Genomic DNA, 13049 nt, shown 5'->3' with positions numbered 1-13049 from the left:
ATGAATATGTGCATAGCAAAATGATAGGGCAGTGTACTTGTGTCTTGGGACAAGGCTTCCAGATCATTTTCAGAATAAGTACATATTTACTTCATACATTGTACAGAGAAATTGCGATTTACCGTCGTCATCTGTCCGACGGTCTTGTATAATAAATTTGGGTTCAATCTAATTGTGTGACGGATAGTTTATATGTTCACATGTAATAACAAAAATTATGCTTTCAACAGGTATTTTTCATTATTGATACTTCGTTTCATCACTGATAAAAGGTTGCTTGTAGTTGTATTAAAATGAGTGTTTTATTTTCAACACCCAAAATATATTGTATCTTGTTTATCCAAGCCTTGGTAAAAACCCCGCCATGCGGAGACAAACTGCTTGGAAATCCTCGCTAAATGCCTCCTCACCCCAGGGACCCTGGGTAAGGCCCGTTCCCCGCACTGCGGGGTCAACTGAAAGGTAAAAGCACGGCTCATTTCCCTGGCTATCCCCTGGACCTGGTGGGGGGGGGGGAGGGGGCGTGGTTACAATTGACTGGTGTATTCGGTAGCCTACTGAAAAAATAAAGATTAAGTTTACTTCAAAAATGCACGAACTACATGTATGGTTTGAGCACTTACCATTTTCTATGTATAGTTTGACGCGACGTGTTGGCTTAAAATATAGAATCGTTCATGAAAGGTAAGAGAATGTGCACACTTTTGTAGACAGGACCATCAGGCGTCTAGGCCCTATAAAATGCTAAAATTCCCTCGTGTTACAAACTCGTACTAAAACAAGCTTCAGGTAGGATATAACTAATTATTACTTTATTCGCCCAAACAATAACACGATGTTTAAGTGACTCGATCATGTCTTTGGACCAAAAATTAGTTTTCCCGGTAATGCATCTGAAAACACTTATTTTATCATTATGTTACTCTATGATATCGAAATTGCAGAAACAAATATAGTTATAGCATAAAAAGGCATTTTGGTTTAGTGGGGTTCGAACCCAAGCCGGTAAAGTCAAGAAAAAAGGAGAAAAGAGCCGGCTAGTCCACACGGCCACCGGGACTTTCATAAATTAACTGGATAGGTTGACCTCTTAAGGATACATTGCTAACATCACGTGATAATGTCAATCAACCAATTACGCAACACCACAGCCGTAATTAATGTTCAATCGCGATACTTACGCTAATGAACATTGTGGTTTTCAAAGACAATATTTGAGCAAATATCAACATTTGCTGAAGGGTTCCAACTTTTTGATTTGTTTGAACACTCCTTATGATGTGCCACACTTTATTTCGAAATTAAAAAAGTGCATTATACAAACCATGAGTGAGTTCCTTTGGGCGTTTTATGATACACATTTAGGTTTAATATTGCACAGGGTCACTTAGAAAAATCACTTTGTCAAAGAAACATGTATTATACGCTCAGAATATCGCTATTTTTCTCTTCAGAACCACGATACATTCCGCTTCCAAAACAGAACTTCCATTAACATTTATTTTACAATATACAAAATTATTCCGCCAATTGACAACTCTTAAAGGGGCTGTCTCACGTATGATAAAATAGCGGAAAAAAGGAAATTGTCGAAAACTGACATAAACTTGTCATCGATGTGTACAATGCATTGAAACTTACTAACTGAAGTACCACTTAGTTTACAATTTATCTAAGTTTAGCAGTTATTTCGTATTTTTCCATTAAAAAGATTACTGGGTATGTCTACCAGGTAGAATTCATTCCTTATGCGTGATTGGCTAGTCGGTGTTATCACGTGATATACCGAGGTAGGTTTATAGCTTAATTATGTCACCCGATTAGAATAAGCCTTTGTAGCTCAGTGAGTAAGACGCTGGAATTCAGTTTTGGCGACGCGAGTTCGAACCCGGTTTCCGACACAATTTTTTGTTTACATTTTGGTACTTTTTTACAATTATGATATCAAAGCGTAACACATTATATTTGATAATTGTCCTGAGATTCGTTACAGAAAAAAACTTTTGTTGGTGCCAATCTGTGACACAGTCCCTTTAAAACACTTGACATTTGATGTCAAACGCCCATTTAGTGATTCAACACAACGTCTAAAATGATTAAATTTTCTTAGAAGGAAGTCTTGTGGGTAAATGGCTGCTGAGTTAGGAAGTTTCTGTCATTTAAAACTGTTTTGAAATGGCGTATGAAGTAAGCGTGAAACATTATTATGTGCGCGGTTACGGTCAGGGCAACTTTTTAAGCCGCTAGATTGCAATGAAATGGTCAATGAGATTGGAATGTATAGACTAAAAACTAAATAAATTTGTTGTTCAAAACTGACCGTTGCTGCTTAAAATATTTTTTTTTTTAGGTTAAGGCCAGGACTTGCGTAGGCCATGATTTGAGAAGCATGTATCTGATGTTGTGGTGCTTCTCTTCCAAAAAATATACGGTACACCAAAGGTTCAATCCGAATATTTACGGTTTCCCATATGTTTCTCTTTAGTCTGCAAAGAAAAATAGACTGCCAAAATCAGCGGCCTAATAATAGTGCAATGATGAAGTATTACAGTTTATCATATACTCAACGGCTTACGACATATAGCCATACAAAAGAAACTTGACTGGTAAGCCCAACAGCCAAATACCATGATATTTTTTAGAGACTAAAAGATTAGGGTCTAGTAAACACTCAACGAAACATATCAAATAACCAAACAAAGAAACCTCAACTGCAAATCTAAAACGCTGATCTGATTAAGAGACACAATGATTTGCGCCACTCAACGAAACACGTCAGATAACCAAACACGACACACAAATTACATAAGATATCAAAATATATTATCAAAAGTGGAGTCACCGCCTTAAAACGGTAATTGAAAACCAGAGCTTAAAGCTGCACTCTCACATATTTACCGTTTTTCCAACTTTTTAATTTTTTTTTGTCTTGGAATTAGCGAACTTTTGCGTAAATATCTGCAATACTATATATTAATATGAATACGAAATCAGTGATCTGATCTTTTGTCATTAGTCTTTTATCACTGGTTTTAAATATTTACGCAAAAATTTGCTTATTCCAAGACAATTTTATTTTTAAAAAGTCAAAACGTTCGATCTGTGAGAGTGCAGCTTTAATGGTCTGTTAAACTATTTTTCTCCCACCTCAGATAAGTAGATCCAATAATTTAACCATGCTGGAAATTCTTATCTTGCCCACGGGCGAAGATAAAGTACCCGTACGGAACTCCTTTTTAATGGTCGCCACATTGTTATTACCTCCCTCGTTGAAGACTGTCGTCTGTAGCATCATGGAAATCTCGTCTTGTGGCAATATTTAGAACGCTAATTAATTATTTCTCGCTTCAAATGTCACCATAAAACTGTTTTCACGCACCTCGTTTCCGCAAAAAACCCTACGCTCGGAATGAACCTATCTTACACTCTCGGCCATGGAAGATACTGATAATCATCAAGAAAAAACGCCTGTTGTTTATGTTTACAGTGAATGAATTCACGAGGAAATTAGTGTGACAAGTAAGTTTCAATTTGATGTTTTCATTTATTGGATCTATAGCGGTCGCAAAATAAGTTTGAATTTTGTTTTGGTCCATTAATCGGAACTTTAGCGATCGCAAAGTAAGTTACATTTTTTTCATTTATCTGGTCTATAGCGATTGCAAGTTAAGTCAGCAATCTTAAACCATTTTAATTTATCGCAAAGTAATTCAGTTATTTAAACCAATCAATATTTCAAAAATGATTATTTTTTCAGCCAGTTGTATCAATTTTGTATTATTTAAATACTGTTTTAATGATTTCAGAAAAAAACACTTACATTTACATTACGTCAAATAGATTACCGATTGAACCATCTTTTTAACAGTTCATTGATTCAAGATGATTGTACGTCACCACACTGACAAGCGAGTAGATGAGGTCGCATACACCATAATAAATTCGGCTGTGGATTGAACCAGTCATCTTTAATTTAATTGAAACTAGATTCGTTCGTGTTGTTGCCTGAAGGATTAAACGTTTATTTAATATCAGTGAGTTGAATTTCATATTTATTTCGTATAAATGAACATTCGGGCTATGCTGTTTATATATTTATAAAACGTTTTGAGATGTAGCGTAGTTATTTACTTTTATATGACAATATTTGCGCGTCTAACATTGTGAAGCAGAAGTTAAAAAAACAACAACACAAGATGTTAATACTTAGTATAAATAAAGCAGAACCCTGTCAAACATATTTCCACAAAACAAATTTCAGCACCCGAGTCATAAATCTAGATTTTTTTTTATTTTTCAGTCTGACATGTGTTACTATAAAGTTTGACGCGCCTCTGTTTAAGTTAACTTATATTTTATATGGATGGCAACGAGTACTCTATATTAAGTATGATTAAAATGGAATAGAGCCCTTTTAAACATATTTACATAAAAACAACTTCAGCACCAGAGTCATACTTCTGGATTTTTTCATTTATCTGCCTGACAAGTTTTTGATGCGTCTTCTGTTTTAGTAAAATTTTATTTTTAGGAATGGCAACGAGTACTCGAGTACTCGTTCATTGTCAAAGTTCTACAATGCTAATTAATTCGGAAAACGGTGTCGTTTTAAATCTTTCTACATGTAAGATCGATAGACGAGGTAACAGTACTTGCTCGTTACCAATACGCAATGCAAGGTTCCTCTAATCACTATTTTTTAAAGCATTATAGTATAGTACAATTGAAAGAAATGACGTGAAACATTTGTTATAGCAAAAAATCATCAACAAATTACTAATATGGTATATCTTACTTATAAAAGCATATTTATTTACGTAGCCTTGTTTGATTAAATTTAGAATATCAAATATGCGCTGTATAAATGTAAGAATAATTATTCATGTTTGCAGCCACATCATAATTAAAACAACGTTTTAAAGTCTTCTTAAACACTTTCCTCCTTCATAGATACATACGACAGAGTATTGCAATGTAAGACGTTCACATTGTTCAGTTAAAATGACATTTAAAATAATGAATGACAAAGAAAGGATAATTCATTACTGTAACACACGATTTATTTTCAACTGCACGTTTTTGCCGAAGGCGTTACAATTTCACCACTAAAAGAAACTTGTTGAAACTTACTTGTTGTGACAGTTGATAGTAAAATAACGTTTGTTCAAAGTGAATTCAGTTGGGAAAGACATTTTAATACTAAGATAAGTGAAAAAAGAACCGTTCACAATATACAGTAAACTCTGCGTAAACTTTGCTTGGTCGGATATTTTCCTGTTGATTTATTAAAATACAAAGCAATATTTAAAGGTACAATCGCCGTATTTGACCATAATAGTATCGCTGTTAAGTTAGTGTAATCAAACATCTATCTCAAAAAAAAAAAAAGAAAAACGATTTCTTTTCAATAATTGACCCAAGCAGGAGCAAAAAGAACTGATCTTGGTAAGTTTAAAAGGCATAAGGATCTACAATAACTTGCAGCGAGTCCAAGCCACTTTAAAACCGACCTGAACAGGACATATAGCCGTAAGGGGTTCGGGGGTATGGGCTCCCCAGGAAAAAAATGTTACGCACATGCGTAATTGCGTAACGCTGGCTAAGCCCCTGATCGGTGATAGGATACACGTTTAATCAGAGTTCATTTCATATGTCAGAATACCGTAACAAAATCAAATGGAAAATCAAGTTTGAGAGTTCAATTCCAATTCAAGTTTTTTCTAGCTACGTGGATCCAGTGCAAAAAAATCATAAGTTTGAAGTCTATGATAAAATGTTCATTTATATTTTAGATACAACCAAACTTCACTTGTATTATTTTAGCTTTAATTCAATTTTCATGTCAATTGAATAGAGGTGAAATTATATTGTTCAAGCAGTTATTTGAAATCGTACAGAAGATAAAAATTCTGATTTTATCTAAATGGATGCATTGTTTAGCAAAAATACCACCAAAGTTTTATTACAGAGGTATTTGTTACTCGTATTTGAACCAAAACACTTAAATATTGATACATATCTAAACACTACTAAGGCTTATTACCATTCCTACGTGATTCAACAGTTTTGACCTCAGGCTCTTTCTAAACACAATGGGATTGCCGAGGTGATAATACTGAATGAAGAAGAATGTTATTATTATATAATGGTTATACGTGCACGATATACATTGAAAAACACAATAACAAGCCTTCGAATTATTATCATCGTATTTATTAAAATATGCATAATAATATGTTTTAAAATAATTTTTAACCCTGCACTGACCGTCTTGATATCTTTGCTATTTTTTGTCTTGGAATGAGCAAAAAAAAGCTGAAATGTCTAAAAGCCAGTGCTTGAAGACTGCTGACAAAAGATGAGATCGCAGTTGTTCATATTTACGTTCGAAAATTGATGTTTTATGGCTGAAGCGTTAATGGTTAAAGCGATACTAACGCTTTGAGAAAAACGAAATTTTCGACAGTTTTCCAAACAATTGAGATCAGTTCAATTGTGGGTTATCTTATATGACTGTTTTGAAAGCATTGAATCCAAAATCACCTGATTCTAAGACAAAAACTGAAAAAAGTAAAAAATGTCAATCTGTGAGATTGCAGCTTTAACACTTTACCCATACACGCGGTGACTAATGCGTAAGGATTGTTTCTAAGCGCAACGTAAATAACCTATATTTTGATGCGACGCAACGTTTAATTACGTAAGCGGCATGCGAACATGGATGATTTAAAATGCGAACATACTCATGTTTTACGCTTTGCAAATTACTTAAACATTGTATTTAGATGTCATTGTTTGATGTATTTATTACAGACGCTCCTTTGGTACTTGTTCGAGAATTATTTCTACACTGTGAAATGTTTACAACCAATGTTGCGAAATGTATTATATACAACCAAATATGTATGTTGTATTGTTTGATTTGCGTTTTTCAAGGTCTGTCCGCGCCAATTGGCTGCATTATAGCTTCACCCCACCGTGACGCCATTACGACTTAAATTGTGTTTGAATGCCATAAGTAACATGAGATAGAAGTGACAGCAATTTGCAGTCAAATCCAGACATTGGAAGACTTGAAGAAACAGAGTGAAATACAAGAGATCCGGGTGCGATACCCTAGCTCTTTGCGAAGAGACCTCTTGGTTCTTTAAGGTGCACGGTGAAAAGCACCGATACACCCTATATAACTTTCCTGGGTTAAACCAGTACTGAGTACACCAATTTTCCAAGCACTACCCTTTAAATGCCGAGCGCCAGGCAAGGGAGCTACTTGTACCGACTTTTAACGTCTTTTGGTATGACGTGACCAGAAATCGAACACACGACCTCCCGCTCCGTATGCGGACGCCTTAACCACATGGCCACGGAGACAACCAAATATGAGATAACTCATAACTTAAATACTAGAGATTAACAAGAACATCGTCCATCTATACACAACAGTAAGCTGTATAAATAAGCTTCAATCCTTAATCTTTAATCTATCAAGTGTTTATTTTAATACAACTTCCGAATCATAATCTGTGATCTATTTATAGCGAACTGTTTTTGTTACGGACGGCCATTAACATCCGTTAACATTGTCAGGCAGTCCGCACCAATCCTCCTAGCTCAATATCTAATGTCGTTGACCGATACAAAAGTGATATAGACTCCTGAATGATCAAACGTAATTCATTCAAGTATGTAGCAAAATAACGAAATAATGACACTAGGATCGTTTCAATGTACGACTAAGATCAGCTATGATTTTATTGAAATGGTCCACTGTCTATAAATAAAAATGATATATAATGAGTTATGTTCAAATATTTTTTCAGTAGATCAAAAATATCAAAAGTTTTGTGTTGAGGTTTTCACCATTTTTTTTATTCTGAAGATAAGATCATCATCATCATCATCATCATCATCATCATCATCATCATCATCATCATCATCATCACCACCACCACCACCACCACCATCATAATCATCACCACCACCACCACCACCACCACCACCATCATCATCATCATCATCATCATCATTATCATCATCATTATCCACACAACCATCACCACAACCACAACTACCGTCATCATCATCAGCAGCACCAACCACTTTATTATCACCACAACCACCAACAGTAACACCAACTACACCACCATCACCACCAACACTTACATCAACAATCATCACTATGCTAATGATGACCCAAAACTGGATACTAACAATAACGATTGTTTTAATAGTGTTCTGGAACAGTGGAAACATAAGTAGCAGGAGCACACGAGTAACTGTCCTTTTAGTTTACACTGATTGTAAAGACAACAACAAGTCATATAATTCGGTATTAGCCCGCTTCCTGGGTTATGCCTGAACTGGTTCCATTTGAGAGACAAAGGGTATATTTGTGTGCGTGTGTGTGCATGCGTGCCAGCTTGCATGCTTATAAGTGCGTGTGCGAGCGTGCGATCTTGTGTGTATGTGTCATATTGCTATTTGCTATAGATACAGTTTAATTTCTTTTTTTCGAGGGCATGTGTCGAAGTCTGTAAATTTGTTTGCGTTTTTGTAAAACAATTTTGTCGAACACGTTGCTCTATGCTTTAACGTCTACCTCTCTCTTTTCAGGTTGACGCTTGGTGAAACTATGAAGTTTTCAACATTTATCGGTGTCCTTTTGGGTGTGTCGTGTTGTCATGGATACAGTTTGGGCCCTCCTCTGAATGCTTGTGGTGCCATGTTTCCATGGGGTCATGGTGTGCAAGCGCGCAATGATTCTCCTCCGTTCAGCTTTAGATTAAATTCGACCTCTTACAGCCCTGGAGATGTCATTGAAGGTAAGATGCCCACTTTTATTACATCATTAGTCTATTAACAAGTTTATATGGTTAAGGGTGAGAGCACATACACGAGTAAAAATCCCCAATATGATTTTACCCCAACATTTACTAATGACGCTATTGTACTATTTGTGTAATGTTTGTGTAATATTTGTGTAATGTTTGTTGTTTTGTGACGTTGTGTGTGTCTCGTTAAGCATTGGCCAGTGTGTCTTGAAATTGGTTATTTGTTATTTTTAGGCTACCGGGCGTGTTCATGTAGTTTTCCATTGTTTTAATTAGAAAAGAGTCTCTTGTTTATATCAATTTCCTTATTTTGGCATGTATGGTTATTATCAACTTGTCATTACATTCTCTAGATCTCTTGGATGTTATTCCATATGCGACTTGAGTCAATCTTTCAGTCATAGATGACTGACTTTATTCACTCTATTAGTCAGTTATTATTAACAAGTAATCATCCGATTAGCTACATAGTTCTTAGATTAAGAGTAATATTAAATACCAGCCCTTGCGTCAATACTGGGCGACAGGAAATCTGACAAATCCACTGAATGACTCCTGCATGACATGAACTATTTTTTTTATTTCATGACATAAAACCTATAATAACATTTAAAACTAACTACTTATTTGTCATTTCAGTATTTCTCAACACATCGCAGGAGATGTTTGGGGACTATTTTCTAGAAGGCGCATTGATACAAATGAGGCCGGTCACGTGTAAAGTGAACTCCATTGGAACTTTTTCTGTACAACAACAGGAAGACTTTTTGGAGCCTTTTGGGTGTTTTGAAAGGGATGGGGTGAGACTTGAGTTTTGTGCTGTTCTTCTGTTTCTTGTTTGTGATATTATGTTCTATGTCTTTGGCGTTTACCCAGTGCCATTAAACCGGGTTTATGTTGAAACTTTTTGCTACTGAGCTTGTTTCTGCAGCTTTTTGCATAAATAATGACTACCTAGTAAACACATTCCTTCTTGTATCATCTTAATAAACACGTTTATTGACAATAGAAAACAGCAATTAGTTTGTAAATACATTATAAGTGCGTTTTTTTTAAATGCCACATGTGCTTATGGTTTATATAACCTAAATTAAGGATGCTCATGCGGTTATGCGTTTTAGTTAATCATCTGACAGGTATTTGTTTTTAATTTTTAACTTTGTTATTTAGTTTAGTGGTTGATTTTGGATACTGCGATAAGTATAAAAGTAATTTTCTGCTGTTACTTCCAGAGTGCCCTGCGTCATTATGCCCACATTCATATCTACAACCGCACATTTTACTGGACCGCTCCAAGCAAGCCCAGTGGTCATCTCTTTATCAGGTATGTTTTGTTTTGTACAAATTATTTATTGATTTGCTTGCCAAAAATGAGGTATTGTCATAACCCTTGTTTGGTGGTTGTCATTGTAGATGACCGCTGTTTTGTCACAAAGACATTAATGTTGAGCATTAATTAGATATCGCTTACAACTTCCGTATGAAAAAATCGTGACACAACTGTACCATGGAGATGTGCATTTGGGTAACATGTCTCTTAGGTGGTTGAACTATCTTAAATAAATGCCTTCATGTCAATTGAACGAGGAGGGTCAAGGACGAAATAATTCAGTTTCAAGGACGAAAAAAGGTCGAGAGTAAAGGACGAAAGTTGACATCTGCTTGCAATGCTTTTTATTGAACCATATAGTTTGTCGTTAAGTCGACAGTTTGAGCAAAATATTTGTCTTACAGTTCTACATTCAACGCATTCATTTAATATGAGGTTGGGCTTGAAGATCCTATCCAATACATCTTATTTCGCCTTTGTTTCAGCAAAATTTCAAATTTTATTTTTATTTATACATATAGCATAGATAATTTTAAATCCAAACCGTACTTGCATACTACTATTTGCAGGGCGACCATTGCTCGAAATCAGAAGAACTTTTGGACGAATGTGTATTCGGATTATATCCTGGACAAGAGTGGTGGTACACCGGCGAATCTAAACCATTGTACCACAGGCGGCGCCGTCAAGCTAGCTGTCTCTAGCATTCTAGCTGGTTTCACCATCGTGCTTACACTCATTCTGTTATAATTAACCTTTCATATTTATGTTATTGAGAACGTTGTGTTAGCAACAACTTCAGTCTATGAATACGTGTCTATTATTGCACAACAATAATCACCTGTGTTTGCTTGATTCAACGAAATGCCTTGACTTTTCATTTTATTGTTGATAATAAATCGAAATGTTCTACCATCTCATTTACTACACTCTTTCTGCCATTGTTGTCATCATCCTCATCGATCAATCAATTATAGCTAATTTTCGATCAGCTGTTTTATATTATACACTTGTATATAATCAGGTTTTTAGTATCATTAACATGCGTTTGTTACTTTGAAATACCTGTTGTGTTGATATTTGTTTGTATTTTGTGTGTGTTTTGATAGCTCTTCAATGGCAAAACGACATGCACCAGTCGTATACACATACTTTATATCATAGTTAGTTATTCATGTTTGCTTTAGCGAAGATAATTCTTTATTATATGCTTTCCAGTGTTTTAAACAATAAATATATCAAATTGATATTTATCACTGTTTTGAAACTTTAAACCGCTCTCAGTTCCAATTCAAACGTCAGCGCGCACATGACTGGGACACAATATCAATGACGTCATTTTCAAAGCTTCAACTGGGCGCGTATTTTTAAAAAGTGTAACTAAATGACTCTTTACTCCAATTTTTGGCATATAATAAAAAAGAAAAGAAATGTTTGTTTCAGTGTAAGATAGCAACATATTTCACCTTGTGAAAACGAAACGGAAATACTGCGCCACTCGTGAAACATATCATTTGGTGCTCACTCGGTGAAATATTTTACGATCTTTCACTGAAACAAACAATTTTCTTCTATTTCTTTATTAATAATGAGTCTTGAATGCTTTTAAATTAGCTACATCACATAGGGACTGTGATTACCCAGGAAGGAATATCAATTAATGGCAAAATGTCATGATAACAGAGAAAAAGGTAGATCAAGCTATGGCAAATTGTCATGATAACAGAGAAAAGAAGATCAATTAATGGCAAAATGTCATGATAACAGAGAAAGGTAGATCAATTAATGGCAAAATGTCATGATAACAGAGAAAGGTAGATCAAGCTATGGCAAATTGTCATGATAACAGAGAAAGGTAGATCAAGCTATGGCAAATTGTCATGATAACAGAATAGGAAGATCAATTAATGGCAAAATGTCATGAAAACACAGAAAGGAAGTCCAATTAATGGCAGAACGTTGTGAGAACCCAGAAAGGAAATCAATTAATGGCAGAATGTTGTGAAAACCCAGAAAGGAAAATCAATTAATGGCAGAAGGTTGTGAGAACCCAGAAAGGAAAATCAATTAATGGCAGAAGGTTGTGATAACCCAGAAAGGAAACTCAATAAATGGCAGAAGGTTGTGAGGACCCAGAAAGAAAAAAAATGAATTAATGACAGAAGGTTGTGATAACCCAAAAAGGAAAATCAATTAATTGCAGAAGGTTGTGATAACCCAGAAAGGAAAATCAATTAATTGCAGAAGGTTGTGAGAACGTTAGGAAGACCATGTTGACGTCTAGATATTGAAATAAGAGTCCGACCGACATAATATTTATCGTTACTACCCAGTATATATTGTAAGTGAATAATGTTAAGCCATATTTGTGTGTGTGTGTGTGTGTGTGTGTGTGTGTGTGTGTGTGTGTGTGTGTGTGTGCGTGCGTGCCTGTCTGAGTGCGTGCGTGCGTGCATGCGTGTGTGTGTGTGTGTGTGTGTTCTTACATGAGTTGTCATTTAGTAAAAAATATAATTATGCAATTCGCTAGAGAAAAGTGAAGCCTAAGTATTAGCTTAATAACATTTTCGTTACGAGTTTTACTAAATAATGTTTTTATTCGCAATGAAAGAAAAAAAGATTTTATTACATGACGCATTAATATTTTTGAACAAAAAATTGACGTAAAAAAGATCAAACATTTTCAACAATACTTCACTTCCTTAAGTGATTTACCTTGCAATCTTTACCGGATGTAAACTTACTGTAAACGTGTAGGGCAAGTAGGACTACTGAGGGTGTTTTTTCTTCTTTTTATTAACACTTGACAGTGAATCACAACATGGATTTACCATATCGCACCATTTTCTACTTTCTGTTAGTTTTAAAGCTGAATGATTTGTGTTATA

General features: G+C 35.2%; 1 protein-coding gene across 1 annotated transcript; it reads left to right on the top strand.

The window, feature by feature from the left end:
* Positions 1–3911: 3911 nt before the first annotated feature.
* LOC128214725 (putative defense protein) lies at positions 3912–11408 on the top strand. The gene is made up of 5 exons (XM_052921350.1): positions 3912–4034; positions 8614–8822; positions 9471–9631; positions 10064–10155; positions 10731–11408. The coding sequence occupies exons 2-5, from the start codon at positions 8633–8635 to the stop codon at positions 10909–10911; spliced, it is 624 nt and encodes a 207-aa protein (XP_052777310.1). The 5' UTR covers positions 3912–4034; positions 8614–8632; the 3' UTR covers positions 10912–11408.
* The last annotated feature ends 1641 nt before the right edge of the window (positions 11409–13049 follow it).

Source organism: Mya arenaria, chromosome 13 (assembly GCF_026914265.1).
Source record: "Mya arenaria isolate MELC-2E11 chromosome 13, ASM2691426v1".
Lineage (NCBI taxonomy): Eukaryota > Metazoa > Mollusca > Bivalvia > Myida > Myidae > Mya > Mya arenaria.
The sequence above is the reverse complement of the archived record's forward strand: the minus strand, read 5'-3'. Positions and strand labels throughout refer to the sequence as shown.

What these genes read in the sequence shown, in the direction of transcription:
- LOC128214725 (XM_052921350.1), top strand. Translation starts at nt 8,633, where the DNA reads ATGAAGTTTTCAACATTTATCGGTGTCCTTTTGGGTGTGTCGTGTTGT. An exon ending in GGTGTTTTGAAAGGGATGGG is followed by an intron (nt 9,632 to 10,063) that starts GTGAGACTTGAG and finishes TGTTACTTCCAG; the next exon opens with AGTGCCCTGCGTCATTATGC. An exon ending in AGTGGTCATCTCTTTATCAG is followed by an intron (nt 10,156 to 10,730) that starts GTATGTTTTGTT and finishes TACTATTTGCAG; the next exon opens with GGCGACCATTGCTCGAAATC.